Source organism: Takifugu flavidus, chromosome 4, assembly GCF_003711565.1.
Source record: "Takifugu flavidus isolate HTHZ2018 chromosome 4, ASM371156v2, whole genome shotgun sequence".
Classification (NCBI taxonomy): domain Eukaryota; kingdom Metazoa; phylum Chordata; class Actinopteri; order Tetraodontiformes; family Tetraodontidae; genus Takifugu; species Takifugu flavidus.
The window spans coordinates 18,663,956-18,681,752 of NC_079523.1; the positions used below are offsets into that span (position 1 = coordinate 18,663,956).

The 17,797-nt window shown below is 44.7% G+C and overlaps 1 protein-coding gene and 1 pseudogene across 2 annotated transcripts; one reads left to right on the forward strand and one right to left on the reverse strand.

Annotated features, from left to right (window-relative positions):
• Nucleotides 1–17,797, reverse strand: part of LOC130523563 (NACHT, LRR and PYD domains-containing protein 12-like) — a 401,914-nt pseudogene that overhangs the window by 338,889 nt on the left and 45,228 nt on the right.
• On the forward strand, nucleotides 858–2,218 carry LOC130523608 (serine protease inhibitor A3K-like). Of its 2 annotated transcripts, XR_008949927.1 has the most exons (3): nucleotides 858–1,033; nucleotides 1,730–1,877; nucleotides 1,960–2,218. XR_008949927.1 is itself a non-coding variant. In XM_057028977.1 (2 exons), exons 1-2 carry the CDS (start codon nucleotides 1,800–1,802, stop codon nucleotides 2,152–2,154), a joined length of 273 nt encoding a protein of 90 aa, XP_056884957.1. In that variant the 5' UTR covers nucleotides 1,730–1,799; the 3' UTR covers nucleotides 2,155–2,218. The 2 variants fall into 2 exon arrangements, 1 of the variants encoding a protein (XP_056884957.1); XM_057028977.1 differs by lacking the exon at nucleotides 858–1,033.

Genomic DNA, 17,797 nt, shown 5'->3' on the forward strand with positions numbered 1-17,797 from the left:
GGGCCGATATACAACTACAAACAGAAGTGGCTTTTTTGTCTTCCAGCTCAGATGAGTGATGCCAAGAGTCAGGCTTTCAAATGAACTGAAGCTATGTTTTGGTCTGGGATTAATTAATAACTTGGAGTGATAGATTGCTGCCACTCCCCCTCCTCGACCAGTAACACGAGGAATATGATAATTAAGATGGGTAGGAGGAGTAGATTCATTTAAGCTAACATACTCCTCCTCCTGAAGCCAGGTCTCAGTAAGACAAAATAAATCAATGTGATGATCCGCTATCAGGTCGTGCACTAACAGGGATTTACACAAAAGAGATCTAATATTTAACAGTCCACACTTAATTGTGATAATAGTTTCTCCAACTTGTGCTTCAGTATTAATTTTAATAAGATTATGGTGATTGACCGCTCCCCTGCTCTGTGCTTGGTGAACTTTTAACCGTGGAACAGAGACTACCTCTATAGTGTTAAATATGTTATTGTTGGTGGATGAGGGTTCTATGGAAGCAGCAGAGAGGTGTGTAAGACTACAACTCTGCATCCTGGTCTGGACCCTGGATTGTCAGGTCACTTTGGGTCTAATAAAATTAGCCAAATTACTAGAAATGAGAGAGGCACCATCCCGTGTGGGATGGACACCGTCTCTCCTGATCAGACCAGGTTTTCCCCAAAAAGTGTTCCAACTGTCTAAAGGCCACCTGGTTATCGGGGCACCACCGTGACAGCGACGACATGCGGCTAAACATCTCCTCGCTGGCCAGATTGGGGAGGGGACCAGAGAATGCTACGGAGCTCGACATCGTTTTTGCGTAGTTACACACCGACTACAAGTTAATTTTGTGACCTCCGACTGACGAAGCCGGGTGTCGTTGGCTCCGACGTGAATAATAACTTTACCAAATTTACGTTTACGTCTCGCCAGCAGCCGTAAATTTGCTTCTATGTCGCCCGCTCTGGCCCCCGGAATGCTCTTAACTATGGTCGCTGGAGTCGGCTTCACGTAGCGCAAAACAGAGTCGCCAATTACCAGGGTCGGTTTCTCAGCGGGTGTGTCGCCGAGTGGGGAAAAGCAGTTTACCACGGGAAGCGGGTGGTGGTGCACCGTGGGCCTTTGTTTGGGGCTACGCTTCCTACGAACCGTCACCCAGCCGCCCTGGCTAGCCGGCTGCTGCCGGGGGACCGCTAGCTGAAGCTACGCTAGGCGGCTCCGCAGCAGCTAGCTTCTCCTGGCTACCTGACGCAACTCCAGCTAACTCCAAGCTGCGGAACCGCGTCCCAAGCTCGCTAAGTCTCGCCTCCATAGCCGTAAATAAACTCCACTTTCTGCACCTATTCCCTTCACTAAGGGAGGCAGAGGAGTAACTAAACACTTCGCACGCTGAACAGACAAAGACACCGGGTGAAAACGACGGTGAGGCCATGCTAACGCTAATAATCGGCGAAGCCCGGTATTTGTTTAATATGGGTTGTTTCTCACTGTTGTTATCGGGTGACTAGAATGTCCCAAGTGTTCAAATTTTAAGTAAAGTGAATACAACACACCAAGTGTTCAATATTAAGTGAATACAACACACCGTGCACAATGCAACCAACGAACGATTGAGAAGACAGGAAGTGTCCAGGAGGAAGTAAAATGGAGACTCAACGGCTAACTCTTGGTTATTGATGTGGCGGTTGGCTCCTGTCCGTCACCTCATGGTTGTGTCTGTCCCATATCTGTTCCCCAGGAAATACAGTGTTTATATTCCCAAATTCTCCATCAAAACGTCATACTCACTGAAGACTGTGTTGACTGAAATGGGGATGGTAGACATGTTTGGTGACAGAGCAGACTTGAGTGGTATTGCAGAGGGGCAACAACTGGCAGTCTCAGAGGTAAAGATGTAAAACAGGAACAGCATCAACAATGAGCACAGATTTCTTTCTGACAATTGATTATGTCTGGTATTTCTTGTAGGTTGTCCATCAAGCTACCCTGGATGTTGATGAGGCTGGAGCCACTGCCGCAGCTGCTACAGGCATCACAATAACACTTCACTCCTATAATTATGTTCCAGTCCTGAAGTTCAATCGTCCCTTCATGGTTATCATCACTGACCACAGCTCAGATAATATCCTCTTCATGGGCAAGATTACCAACCCAAACATCTGATGCACTAAATGCCTGTTTTGCACAATAAGAATTGCATCACATATAAAGAGCCTTAAAAAAGAAATATTTGCCTTGTAGAGTCTCACTTTATTAGAATGTTTCTGAATCAGCTCTAAAAATAAAATAGGTGGCTGAATAGCACAATTTTAATCTGGTTTGAGACGGGGCTCCCGCTGTGAGTGGCCGACTACAGACGGGGCTCCCGCTGTGAGCGGCCCACTACAGACGGGGCTCCCGCTGTGAGCGGCCCACTACAGACGGGGCTCCCGCTGTGAGCGGCCGACTACAGACGGGACTCCCGCTGTGAGCGGCCGACTACAGACGGGGCTCCCGCTAGGAGCGGCCGACTACAGACGGGGCTCCCGCTGTGAGCGGCCGACTACAGACGGGGCTCCCGCTGTGGCGGCCGACTACAGACGGGGCTCCCGCTGTGAGCGGGACTACAGACGGGGCTCCCGCTAGGAGCGGCCGACTACAGACGGGGCTCCCGCTAGGAGCGGCCGACTACAGACGGGGCTCCCGCTGTGAGCGGCCGACTACCCGCCCTGCTGAGGCAGAGCCGTACTGGGATGGAGCGTTACCGCGGCGATCCAGCTCAGTGGGCTCCATTGCCTCGGCTGAGGAGTACGACAGTGTGAAGTCCCGCAGTGAGCTGATGTTTGAGAAACAGTCTGGGAGACACGGACTGGTGACCCGAGTCACACACGCTGCCAGTACGTTTCCAGAAACATTTAAACACATGAGATATAGAAGCATCAGTAGCTTCATTTGAGTTCTGAGCTTTGGTGTCTGTGTGGAGCTGTGAAACCACAAGAAGAGGGAGGAGCCATCAGCTGTACGCAGAGATCAAGCCGGCTGTGGATGGAGCCACTACATCATTAAACACATGCGCAACAAGAACGACTACAATGAGCTCAGAGGGTTCAAACAGAGTCCTCAACCCAAAGTCTGATTTAAAAAGATCAAAAGTGGCGTAAATGTCTGGTCCTGACAGGAGAAGGATAACTGGAGCGGCATTGCTCGTACAGTAGACCGACTCTGCCTCTTCCTGGTCACCCCGGTGATGACCTTTGGCACCGTAATCATCTTTCTGAGGGGAATCTGTAACCAACCTCCTCATCTGCCCTTCAAAGGAGCCCCGCATGACTCCAGAGAGGAGAACCCACGCCTGCTGTGATGCACACACACAGCCAGGGCTTTTTCCATCGCCATCGTTTCTCTGGGGGAAATGTTGCATTTCTTTATCTTCATAACAACAAATCTTGAATGGCAAATTTTAGAGTATTTTATAGGGAATTGAAATAATGTTTGGACCTCTTATCAGGCAAAGAGAAAGTTGTTAAGAACTGCTCTAAAAACACCACCTCAGGGGGGCTATATCCAAATCTCTCCGTTTACTGATGGGACGTTGAAACGTCAATACGCGGATTCATACATTTAGAACTGGACGTTGCACCAGAACTGGAAGCGCGGACTGATACATTTTTAACAGCGGTCCTGCTTCAGCCCTCCGGGGTTTAATAACAAAATACGAAAAATACGAAAATTTTAATTTTGGAAACATTGTTGTCGGTTGCCGGCTTTTGCAAAATTGCTAAATACACGCTAGCATGCCTGTTTTAAGCTATCGTAGCGGTATGTTTTACCATGCCCGCGCCCTATAATCCGGAGCGCCTGATGTATGTGTTAAAGACAGAAATAGCACCCGTAACTGAGGCTGCACCTTTTAATATGGTGCGCCCTTTGGTCGCGAACATACGGTATATAGAACATAGGGCACGTTTGTGCGTGATATCACTCCGCGTCTGCGCAACGACCACAACCTCCTATCTTTAGTATTGCTGCGCCAACTGGTGGTCTTTTGGGTTGAGGATAACGGTGATCTATATGTAGCTATATGTAGCTATAGCATCATTGGCCTCCACTCCAGCCGCTCCTGGTAGTTCCTCAAAAACACTGAGTTTCTAGTGGATGCACAATCTGTGGAAGCCAACATAGAAACTTCTGAAGAGCCAAAGTTCTTGCAACAAAAATATAGTCCCCAATTAGGTTGTTTTGTTATCACATGACCCCGTCCCCATTATCTTAAGAGAATATAAGAGAATGAGTGGAGACAGAAGAGAGAATGAGACGTTTTTGGGGCGTGTCACTCTTGATCTTGTGTTTATTTTTGCAGTAAACTTAAAGGAGGCCTTTTCACTTTATGTTTGATTAAATTTAAGCTGATATTCCATTCTTGACATCTTTAAATTTACAGTATTCATGGGAGATTTATTTGGTCATTTTGCTTCTTTTTATTTCCTATTTCCCACATTTATTCATAGTTTTTATGAGATTGCAATAAATCCTATAACATTGAACAGACTGACTAAAGTCAAATGACCTGCGGTTCCCACTGATAGCCGTCATTCTGATGGGTTTTTGCTGGCTGCAGCTGAAATATTCCAATGCTCCATGTCACAGAGACAGTAAATACTAAACCCTAAACATTCTGAAGGCATGATGTAAAATAGTAACGTATAATACAGACATTTGAAGAGACAATTAAGAGAATGTTTCCATGCTTCGAGTGGCCGAGGAGCCATTTAGAACTTTATAAAGATGCATTGTGTGATACCAGGAACTAATTTAACTTCAAGGCGAAGCTGCTTCTGCTTTGTCGACCATCGACTGATCTCCTGAAAGTCCACCAGCGCTTTTTAAAAACTGAATTTTTCATCTATGGAGGGAGTAGACGGCAGATGTTTCCACAGATGCTCTTCACCAGTGGTCAGTGAGTGATGCAGCAGATGAGCGGGAGGTGACTGGCTCCAACCAGCTACCGTCTCAATGTCTCCAGCCCATAGTGTGGATTCTCTATGAGATCAGACAGCAGCTTCAGCTCTGAATCCTTCAGCTGGTTCTGACCCAGGTCCAGTTCTCTGAGATGGGAGGGATTGGACCTCAGCGCCGAGGCCAGAGAGCCACAGCTGATCTCTGATAACCTGCAGCACCTTAATCTAAATAAAGAAGGGAAACTTTTATAAGGTTATAAGTGAAACCAGTATTAATCTGAAAGGTTAATCAAATACATGATATGTAAATATTTAATTTAGTTACAGGTTAAAAAATGATAGTAATATGTAATTACCACAATTCCAACCTCTCAGGTTTGCACTGTTCCAAAGGAGAATATATATTGTTCTGGCCCTCACTCTTCCCAGGTTCTCCCACCTCTTTCCCTCCCATCTCATCATGGAGATCCATCTCACCTGTGGCTCATCTTTAAAGGCACAACCTGTCTTAGATGACTTCCTGTCTCCCTCACCATCTCCCTCCTCATTGGCTGGTGTCTACCAGGCACCCTCACCTAGTTTTGTCTAATTTTGGTTACCATCTGTCGGCTTTTTCATTGTCCTTAAATCAGTTTATCATGAATAAGTGGTCCCCGTGTGGCCCTCCCTCCTGAAGGAACTGGGCACAACACACACACTCAGAAAGTGTGAGGACCCTCGGATGGAATAATGGACATTTTTGAGAATGGTGTTTACCTCAGAGTTTCCAGTCGGCAGTTTGGAAAGTGGAGAAAACCACAGAGCAGCTTCACTCCTGGATCCCGCAGCTGGTTCCCACTCAGGTCCAGTTCTCTGAGATGGGAGGGATTGGACCTCAGCGCCGAGGCCAGAGAGCCACAGCTGATCTCTGATAAACTGCAGTTAATCAATCTGAAAAATGCAGGATGAGGTTATACGGTGCAGGTCTGCATGTTATCTGCATCAGTACTAAACCTACGTTAGTTCTTAGTTGGGTCAGACCTGAATTCACGATATTACAAGGAATTTTTTTAATGTGGTGCATCACAGCAGTGTTGAGAACAGCCTCACTTCACCATCTTAGCAGCTGGTATATAGGTAGAAAAATGAAGACTGACCTGAGCCACTCCAGTTTACAGTTTGGACTCTCCAGTCCAGAACAGAGCCGCTTCACTCCTGAATCCTGCAACGTGTTGACGCTCAGGTCCAGAACCCTCAGATGGGAGAGGTTGGACTTCAGAGCTGAGGCCACAGAATCACAGCTGGTCTCTGATAACCTGCAGCGACTTAGGCTAAAATAACAATTATTTTGAGAGAAGACAAATAAAAATCAACATGTACCAGAGCAAAACACAGCTTACAAGCAACAAACCTCTGGTCCTGCACCGGCTTATCTGCCGTATGTTCGTATTTTGGGTTCTTTCAGGGCGGTTGGACAAGATCTACAGCGTATGTAAAGTGTGTGTAGGTCAAAATACCTTCCAAGTTTGTGAGACCACATTTCTCAATAGCACTCAACTCTTGTCAGGAGTTGGGACAAAGCGACCCACTCCTGATAGCTTGTGGGCGATGCTGCAGCGACCCTGCAATCCCTACACTCTCTGGTGAAACCAAATCAAAGGTTTTAGACACTGCTGGATGCTGGAAGGGTGGCTATAGTCTGGACGCATGGTTCCCCTGACTGCACATTTCTCCAACAATGATTGGCAGCTGGTGTCACTTGTTCTCCAGATGAGAGAAGGAAAGAGAGCCACCCCACAGTGTGTTTGATTGCCCCACTGCAAGCTCAATGCTGCCAGAAAACATTGCAGGAGCATCAATTCCCCTCAGGGCATCAACAAGGACCTCAGGAAAAGGTGCAGCTGCCACCTACTAGAGACAAGCACACTGAGCTGAGATTCAAAGCCCTCTCCTCCCAAGAGAAGAGCTTGTTTGTTGGAGGCTCTTCTGGGCGATACCTGGTGCCACAGCTCCAGCTCAGCCCGTCTCTGGAGCTGAGGTGGAGCTTAGCAAGTTTCATGGTTCTCCACCACTTCCTCTCGCTGAGGACCTTCTCAGCTGGTGGTTTCTGCTCCACCTTCCAAGTTGAGCAGGTGATACTTCTGCATTCCTGCCACCAGTGTCTCTGCAGAAAGAGTCTTCTCTACTGTTTTAGATTATATTATAGAAAATTAGGATTTTTGGTTGATGTCTTAGATGTTGTTGACTAAGAGCAGGTTTCTCTTTAATAACATAGAAAGATTCGATGAGAAGAGCAAATGTATTATTTTATGAGCTACTTCCACTACTATTATATACACATACTTCCATATTGTCTTAGATTGCAAGCTGCATTTATTGCATCGTTCTTAGAAAGTCATATTTGTGAGGAGAAAAACTCAAATAAGGTCATTTTCTTTAATGACCATTACAACAGAAGGAGGCGATGAACAAACAGATTTATATAAATATTTGTGAAAACTTATGGATGGAAACCTTTTTAAAATGGTTGCATTGTGTAGAATCGGTGTAGAATCAACTTGTTGACTTCTGATTTGGACTCCAATGGAAGTGAGGTGCAACAATTGTGGATGCTGAAAGCTTCAGATCTTCATGAAGGTTTCTGTGGTTGGACTGACCTGCTGCCCCTTTAAGAGGGAGGCAGGTTTGGGCTTCTGGCTGGAATGAAGCCACCTAAGATGAGAATGACTGCAGGCTTTCGGTACCAAGGTTTAACAGGGGGCTCACTTCACACTTGGGCTTTTCTCTTTTTTGGGATGGCTTTTCTCAGGAGAGAAGGGGCATGGCACACTGCAGCAGCTTTCTTTTTGGGGGTTTCTAGTTTTCCTTCTGATCTTTAAAAGACAGGAAGAACCATTTTTGATTGGTCTGAATGTTTGGGCGGTTTTGTGGCCAGCCTAAAATAAAACAAGACAAATCTACAACTGATACTTCCTTTCTAGTCATTGATGACCATCCTCACATGGGACAGATTTCCACAACCAATTTAATACTGCAAATCTGTCCTGTGTGGTCTTTTTTCTGAGAACTGTAACACTACATTTATAACAAAGATCAAACATGTAAACAGTTATTGTCTAACTAGTTACACCTGGGAAAGTACTGGATCATCTCTGACTGACCTGAGAGTCTCCAGCTCACAGAGAGGATCCTGGAGAAAACCACAGAGCTGCTTCATTCCTGGATCCTTCAGCTGGTTCTTTCTCAGGTCCAGAACCCTCAGATGGGAGGGATTGGACCTCAGCGCCAAGGCCAGAGAGCCACAGCTGGTCTCTGATAAACTGCAGTCACTCAATCTGGAAAAGGAATAAATGGGGCAAATAAAAACACATTTCTAAATCTGAAAATGAAGAGAAAAGCAGAAAATGTAAAGAAATTTAGAAAAGACCAACAGAGGCCTCCTGACCTGAGCGTCTCCAGTCTGCAGTTTGGATGCATCATTGCAGAAGACAGTAACTTTACGTCGGCATCTGTCAGGTTTTTGTTCCCGCTTAAGCTCAGCTCCCGTAGATGAGAAGGGTTTGACGTCATTGCTGAGGCCACAACTTCCCAATGACTCGTTGAAAGAACATCACCATACAGTCTGTTGTGTATGAAACAAAAATAGTGAGTCAAACTTTGGGATTTCTCATCAACTTATCTGAGAATCTACCTCAACACAAATGTAGCTCATTTCCTGGAAAAGCTCAATTCAACACCGTAGAGCAACAGTTTGAACGACCATCAGATCTGAAATGCAACTGAATTATTCTCAACATTTGTCTTATTTTAGAACAGCTCATAATTACTCAAAATTTAAAATGATTATAGCAAATGGTTTAAAGAAACATGCATCTTTTTATCTGTCTATCGGCTCTTTGGATATTTTGCATTTCATCCAATTTGTACGATGGTGCGTCAAGTCTTAATTCAGCGATCCGATCGATGACATCAGAGTCTCTGGTTGCATCGATTGCCCTCAGCTTCTGTTATATCTGCCTGTTTCCCTTCAAATCATTTTCACTGCACCTTTTGTTGCTAGTGATGAAGTTGCCACCTAACGGGTGTGGAAAGGCTCAAACAACTTTGTGGGTCACATAAAGGCTCCAAACGGAACCGCCACAAAGACCTAAAACACCCATTTAAACCAACGAGGCCGGCTGTGTTTACGTTGAACAAATGAAGCAAAATAGTCACGTGTCATTAGTTAAAATGTGTTTTTCTGTCATTAGAATACGATGTATACAAACAAACAAAAGTTATTTAATGACATGACAGTCATTTCATGATAGTCAGTTAACTTGTGGCTCCTATTATTCCTGCCTTATGTTGGTTTGTCTGGATTGACCTTTGAACTTATATCCAGCCAGTGTTGAACATTTCTGGATGAATTGTTGTTTTTTTAAATTTATGGACGCTGCAATGGAAATAAAGAATTGAAGGAATGACCACTGGAGGGGGTATTGCTACCTGACATGATCCACTCGCTTGATTTAAACGCCGATGTCCGGCCCCAAAAATCTTTACTTACACGAACTTCCTGCAGTTCCTCACAGCTGGAATCAGGCGACGTCGTCCCTCCACTGAGGTGTTGTACTGCAGCAGGTTCAGCTCATCCAGAACCTCCTCTGACATCTGCAGCAGGTAGGCCAGAGCTGAACAGTGGATCTCTGACAGTCTCCTCTTTGATATCTCCCCTGACTTCAGGAACTCTTGGATCTCCTGATGGACTGACTGATCCTTCATCTCCATCAGACAGTGGAAGATGTTGATGCTTCTGTCTGGGGAGATTTTATAACTGTTCACCTCCTTCAGGTTGTTGAGGACCTTCTGGATGGTTTTTGGGTGGCTGTTCCTCTGATCCAACGGTCCACCCAAGATCCTCTGATTGGACACCAGAGAGAGACCATGAAGGAAGCGAACAAACAAGTCCAGGTGGCCATTTTTACTTTTGAGAGATTTCATTAGTGCTCTCATGAGGAAGTCATCAAGAGATATGGCTGGATCGTTATTATCCAACCCACCAAACCCGGAAAAGTGGATTGGTTCAGAATATTCTAGGAACTGATTTATAACTGCTGTCTTTCCTGGTGTAACGGTGGAACATGTAGACGGCAGCCAGAAACTCCTGAATGCTCAGATGAACAAAGCAGTAGACTGATTTCTGGAAGATCATACTCTCTCTTTTGAAGATCTCTGTACAAACTCCTGAGTACACCGACACCTCGGAGACGTCCAGTCCACATCGCTTCAGGTCTTTTGAGTAGAACATGATGTTTCCTTTCTCCAGATGTTCAAACGCCAGCCGACCCAACTTCAGAAGGAGTTCTTTATCAGCCTCAGTCAGTTCCTCTGGTCTCTGCTTTCCTCCATACTTCTGCTTCTTCCTTTTTATCTGAACCATCAGGAAGTGTGAGTAGAGGTCAGTCAGGGTTTGGGGCAGCTCTCCTCTCTGGTCTCTGGTCATCATGTCCTCCAGAACTATAGCAGTGATCCAGCAGAAAACTGGGATCAGACACATGATGTGGAGGCTCCTGGAGGCCTTGATGTGTGAGATGATTCTCTTGGACAGATCTTCATCACTGAACCTCCTCCTGAAGTACTCCTCCTTCTGGGAGTCAGTGAAGCCTCGTACTTCTGTGATCCTGTCAACACACCAGGGAGGAATCTGATAGGCTGCTGCAGGTCTGGAGGTGATCCAGATGAGAGCTGAGGGAAGCAGGTTCCCCTGGATGAGGTTCACCAGGAGCACGCCAACGGATGATACTTGTGTGACATCAGAGATGAGCTGATGCTTGTTGAAACCCAGTGAAAATCTGCTTTCATCCAGGCCGTCAAAGATGAACAGAAGTTTCCAGACAGTCAGATCTTCTGCTCTGATCTTCTGTAATGTTGGATGGAAAACATGAAGCAGTGAGAGAAGACTGTGCTGCTCATCTCTGATCAAGTTCAGCTCCCTCCATGAGAGCGGAAGCACCAGACTGATGTCTTGGTTCTCCAAACCTTCTGCCCAGTCCAGACTGAACTTCTGCACTGAGAAGGTTTTTCCAACGCCGGCGACACCGTTGGTCAGAACCACTCTGATGTGTCTCTGTTGCTCAGATAAGACTTTGAAGATGTCCTGGCACTTGATTGGAGTGTCCTGGATGTTCTTCTTGGAGGTTCTCTCAAGCTGTCTCACCTCATGTTGTGTGTCCACCTCCTCACTTTGTCCCTCAGTGATGTAGAGCTCAGTGTAGATCTTGTTCAGCAGGGTTCCACTTCCTGCTTCATTAGTTCCTTCAGTCACATGTTCACATCTTCTCTTCAGACTCATCTTATGACCTTCTATCATCTCCTGCAGTTCACCACCCTCTAAAACAAACAATCTTTTAAATCCTTTTACAATTGTCATCTACAGCAGTAACACAGATGTCCTCAACTGGAAAATATTCTGTCATGTTTGAATGATAGAAGCAACAGTCGGGTAATGACCCATCTTACTGTCACTTTGAAATGTTATGTCTTCTTATGTACACCTATTCTTTTATTTCATTGGGTTTCAATGTAATTTAGTCTATAACAACCATTTCCATGTCTTCCAAGAGTTTGCTTGGACTAAACAGCTGGTAAAAGCTGGATGATATTTAGAAAAACACATCAAACCTTCTCCAAACACATCATACTCAGCAGACCCATTGTCCTGTAAAGGTCACCTGCCTTCAACTCTTTAACACTTTCCAGAACTAAATGACTAAATGTTGCTAAATACTGTCTAAGCATTTAGGAAGGTCTGAAGAGGGTCCAGGGGTTCCAGTGGAACCAAACAAGAGCTCTCTGGATCTTCTCTTGCACATTGTAAATACACAAGTTGTTCCTTTATTCCGACCCAAAAGTATCTTATTAATACAAATGTACGAGCTTACGTGAGACGCTGTTGTTCAGGTCGGCGGTCTGCAGTTCAGTTCTCCGTTTCTTTTCACCCTCGGGACAGGAGGAATCTCCAATGGAAGCAGACCGTTTCTGATAGCTGTCAAAAATGGGAATAGTGGTTATACATGTCTACTGGGCGTTAGCAACGCCTAAGAAAGGCTGCGTTCACTTCTACTTTCAGTTTGCTCTGACAGTTGAAGATTGAATGAACACTGAGCAAAAAATATAAAGTTATTTAGGTTCTAACAAGCTCGTTTAGTCGGAGAAAAGTATATTTGATCTAAGTGTTTAGTGGCTTTTCTTCATTGGGAATTTATGTTAAAAATAAAAGTGCCAAATCAGGAACATAAACTCTTAGAATAGAACAAAAGTTCTCCATTTATGCTCCAAATACAGTCGTCTGGTCTCTGAAACTGATCATTAAATAGCACAGAGGTCACGCGTATTCAAAAGCTTATTTCAACCATTTAGAAATGACTGATATTGTTGTCTATGGGTTTATTAGAACCAGGAGCCTTATAAATAGACTTTTTAATGAATTTTCATGACATGTGTGGAACAGTGTGGCAGAACAAGCTGCACAGACCTGCCATGTCTTACCCATCCGTATCTAAATGGAGAGCTGGAGCACTCTGCAATGGTGGATATTGTTGGGAAACTTTAAAATATGCCTAGGAATTTTAGTGAGATGATGTTAACCCATGTAGGAGAAATGACCAGTTAAAAACAGAAGAAATTTTCAGTTTTAAAAGATTTACCACACTAAAATTAACATGGGAGTTAATGGGAGCGAACGCCTGACATGTTTCATTAATTTCATTTTTCACGATAGTGGAGGCTAATACCTACAAAATGATGTTTTGTATGGTTGTGAAATGTTCTAAGGCAGTTATGTGGTTCAGAAAACCTTACTTTAAAGGTGAGCCTTGAGGTCCAATACCGAAGTTTATAGAGTGCCCTTTGGAGTGGTCACTCTTCAGGGACACCCAGCTGGGCACTGTGGACTCTGCTCTGTCCTCGTCCATCCTGAGGAAACATCAGAAATAGTGATGAGACTGTGATGAAGGTAAATAATCTGTAGAGGTTGGAGTTCAATAATCCCAATTCACTGCATTTTTATCAAACAGGAACATTTCTAATCCATTCTGGATAACAACTGAATCGATAAATCAATGATGTCTCTGTATAATTTTCATGTTTTCAGAGTTTAAGCTGCTTTTTTTAACTGTTCCCTGCAGTGAGAAAAGAACTGGCACCTTTTCCAGCCCCTCATCCTGCAGCACTGAATGTGCTCTAAAGTTCTTTCCAGAGCAAACGTCTCTGCACTTGCAGCAACATGTTGTAGTCATGGATCCGTGAGGAGAACCGGATACAGGAAACGCCCCCACTTTGATCCCAAAACCCAACTGGTGGCCAACGGTGGTCCGGCAACGACGGGGACGCTGGTCCATGGGGCCCACAACACTGGTTTTCCACAGGCCAACATGGTGAAAGGACTGTCTTCAGCTCAGCCACTAAATTATCTGGTGCTACATAAACATACTAGTCAGGACTTTTTAACTTCCCTCCTTTGTTCCCCTCTTCAATTATTTCTATGATCCAAGTCCTCAAAGATCACTGCTCTATTTAAAATAGATGAAAGAAATGACACCCACTCCTGCATTTCTTTCACAGTGGTTCCACAACATCGAACAATAAACCACTGTGAGAAAACGTGCAACATTCACCCAAAATCCTGTTGGTGTCCTGTGATCCTGTGTGGATTTAGTTATTTAGTTTATTGTCTTAAATTGGTCCGGCTGAGAGATGCTAACTTGCCCACGATTAGATGTTGTTTGACAGGTAATACCAAAATATCCAGCTGTAACCTGGACTGTTGAACAACTCTAATAACTCTAAGAGCTTTTCACCTGTCACAAAAAAGTTTTAAAATGTTGTTAATACCTGTTAAGACTCTCTAACAACGTTAACAGCACAATACTCACCTTACACTCACCTTGTCGCTCTTCCTCCTTCGTCTGAACAGAATACTTTCACTTTAACTTTTACAACCTAATCAACAGCTTCATGGCGTATATATTACTACCATAAAAGCATTCTGGGAGGGTTTAAAGTTCTTTTAGGATCAGTAGCAAAGAGCAGAAAAATAAACTAAACTTCACTTAGAAAGACTATTCAACTATAACTAAAGCCAGACTATAAGAACGTTAAATAAGACCGATTCATTTATAATGTATAACGATGTTTTGTGCTAAAACTAAATATGAAGTCTAGTTGAATTTTCTTAAGCCAAGAATTCTTCAGCTCTATGCAGCTCTTCAATAGTAACAAAAGTGTTTTCAAATCTTGATTTTATCTCCAAACACAACTGTCAATTCTTTTCAATAATGCTCTTCGTTTCCACTCACCTTGTCGGTCTTCAGTCTTCCTGCTCAGTCTGAACAGAAAACTTTTACCTTTCCTTTTTCCTCTGTTAATGAACAACTTTATGGCTGTTGATTAATATTCCACTACTATAAAAGCATTCTGGGAGGGTTCAAGATGAAAAGTTGTTTTGCTATTTTAATGCCATAAATATGTTTTTGCATTTAAATTAAAACTGACTAACTTAGTTAAATAAATAAATAAGATTTATGATGCTTGACAGATTTGAAAGACTTGTAAAAGCATCATATTTCTGCAGCCCTGGAGTCCAGGAGGAGCAGCAGAGGTCAGAATGTGTCGGAGCGCGTTTAACTATTGTCTGCAGTTCCACGCGTGTCCACCGGGTGGCGGTAAAGCACCACATGATATTTCTCCTTTTTGGAACTTCTTCAGCTGCGTTGAGCTTTAAATCTTCACCTGTCGCTCCCTTTAAGCTCTAAACTTTGCGGTTCGATGTGTAGTTTGTTGGTTTAAATATTTCTGATGAATTCTGATGAAAATGACTGAAACTGTCAATGACCAATAGAAAGTTCGTCCATTGTTCTACTGCGTCACACATTTTCATTATTTGTCATTTTTGGGTCTAAACTGGACCAGTTCTGTGAGCTGTTTTGCTTTTTCTGTGGACCAGATGTTCCAGGCAGGTTCCATCATCGGACACAGACGGAGACAGGTCACGTGACAACAGTCAGCCTTTAGTTCTTTATTACAGGAGGATCTGGTTTATATACAGACACGTATCTGCAAAATACTAAAAAGTCTATGAACCCAAAGTACTAAAAAGTCTACATCCACGCACACGCGTGTATTAAGTGTTCATACACACGTGTGCGCGTACGTGCACACTGTATATTCATCTAATAACTGTTAGTTTCTAAAACAGCAAAGTAGAGTCACTGAGGCACGGCTTCACCTCCTTTACACCGAGGTTTCCCTGAGCAGGTGTGATGAACTGTTGCAGAAGGAAAAGCATGGAACATGTTAATAACCGGACACAAAAACACTCAGGTTTATTGTCTGACGGCATCAGTGTCTCTGGTTGCATCTGTCTGAGGAGCATTGTGAAACCAGGAGCAGTGTAAATGGGGGGGGGGGGGCAGTGAGTGGATGCTGCATTCATCAAACACACAATAGTCAGAAGAGAAGAAGGAAGAACAGAAGCCCATGTTCCTCAGTGTTGGTGTGGAGACGCCTGTTTGGAGGAGCAGGAAGCAGGCTGGACTCTTCCAGCTGGCTTTAATGCCACTTCTCTTCTGAGAACCTCCCAGCAGCTTTCTCTCCACCATCTTTTTACGCTGAAGGTTTTTGATCATTTCAGGTCAGATGTTCTTGGACTGAGGTTAAACATGTTTGTTCTTGTGCTCGGAGTGAACCGACGATCCTCTAAAGTCAGGCATCCTAAAGGTGGATGTTTTCTGAGGCCTGGAGGCTTTAAAGTGGCGCTTTTACCCACTTGTCCTCGTTCTGTTGGAAACTTGATCCAAAAACCTTTTCTGGAGCTTCATGTTCTGCTTTTTTGAAGGAATGAAATGGTTTCATCAGCGCTGCCGGGGGCTGAGCAGGCTTCATAAATCTGAAGCTCTGAGATCCTTTAAAGATCGCCTGGAATCAGCAGATGGGGGTTTGATCCAAAACTGTAAGAATCAGTCAAGCTATCAAATCTTGACTCGGTCCAAGCGTGAACCAGTCCATCCCGAGCTGATTATGGCTCAGCCAGGAGGAAAGCACGGCCTGGGGGGGTTCATATGGAGCAGGCACACTCTGGCTCTATTGCTACTGAAAACAGCCCTTCAGCACAGCAGCCTGAAATACAGTTCTGGAGAACACCTGTTCCCAACAGAACCTGTTTAAAACGGGACCAGTAAAGATGCCCGGCGTGACCACGACCACGGGGAGAGAGGGGGGGGGCAGAGACAGGCGGTAACGCTGCTGCCCACCGATTCACCTGGAAACAACAAAAACCCCAGCAGCTTGGACCCAATATGGCAGCGTGTTCCTCAGAAACGCTCCTCAAACTCTCCCCACAGCTTCATTGCTAAACAGGATTTGGGTTTTTTTGTCCGTGCTAAATGGAAAGTGTTTGTCCTTTGGTGGTCCAACAGGACCACGATTTGGATGGATGGATGATTTGATGTTATTGAGAATAAAAACAGCTGAAAATGGAAGCAGAGATGTTTCAGAGCACCAGAGTTCAGAAAGAGTTTCTAATCAAACACCGCCTGTTGGGAATGATGAATGGATGCATTTTTATTTAATTGAGACTAATTTAGACTAATTTTAACATCCTTTATGCCAGTTCCATAGAGCGTGCGCACACACACTAGCAAAGATGATATCCAAACAGCCAAATAAATGGGAGTCAAAAGAAATCATTTAAAGCTCATATGTCAGAGTCAAGGTCGAGGGTTTTCTATGGCCCCCGGGATGATATTGATTTATTATTAGAACCGGCCCACAGGCCGCAGATGTTTTACACAGGCCAATACTACATTTCCCACAATGCAACGGTGACAGTCTGAGCGGGAGGTGGCTTCATTTCATTATTTATCAGTAGTCATTAGCATAACAGCAAAAGTTAACGTTCAGATACCCATAAAATGGCAAAAGGGAAGGTGGACACTGAGAACCGGGGGTTCAAACAAGGTGGGAGTGGGAGCACATGTTCACGGAGGCAGCTGGGAAACCTGGGTGTCTTCTGAGTGGAGAAAGGGTGGCGGTAATGAAAGAATATCATCTGAGACGCCATCATGAAGCTAAACACGCGGACAAAGACAAGAATATGGACATGGAACAAAAGCTACAGAAGGTTGAGGAATTAAAACCAGGCCTCAAATCTGGACAGGCTCTGTTCAGAAAAGCCAAATCTCAAAGCGAGGCTGCTGTCAAGGCCAGTTTGATTCTGGCAGAAGAGATCGCTCAATCAGCCCGGCCATTTCCAGAGGGGGACTTCATCAAACACTGCATGCTTAAAGTTTGTGAGCAAGTTTGCCCAGACAAAAGGCAACTCTTTTGAAACGGGAGCCTGAGCAGAAACACCATTGTTGTCCCTCAATCTAAAAGAGCAGCTGGAGAAAAAGGGGAAAGATTTCATGGCATCTTCCCTGGCTGTGGATGAGAGCAGCGACATTAGAGGGGACTCCAGCCTCAACGTGACAGAGGAGTTTCTGGCGTTACGTCCTGTGCACGGCACAACCACAGGACAGGATTTGTATGAAGAGGTGTCAAGATGTGGAAATGAGATGGAGCTGCCTCGGGAAAAACTGGTGGGTTGGACAACAGACGGAGCAGCTGCCATGTGTGGACACAGGAGTGGACTGGTGGCCAAGATACGGGAGAAGATGCAGGAGGAAAACGTTACGGCTGAACTGACAGCTCATCATTGCATCATACACCTGGAATCGTTGTGTGCTGAAGCCCTGAACATGGAACATGGAATGTTCACCATCACGCACGCAGGGAACTTTATCAGAGCCAAAGGTTTAATTCAGCGCCAGTTCAAGGCGTTTCTGAGCCAGTGGCAAACGCAGCGTGGTGAT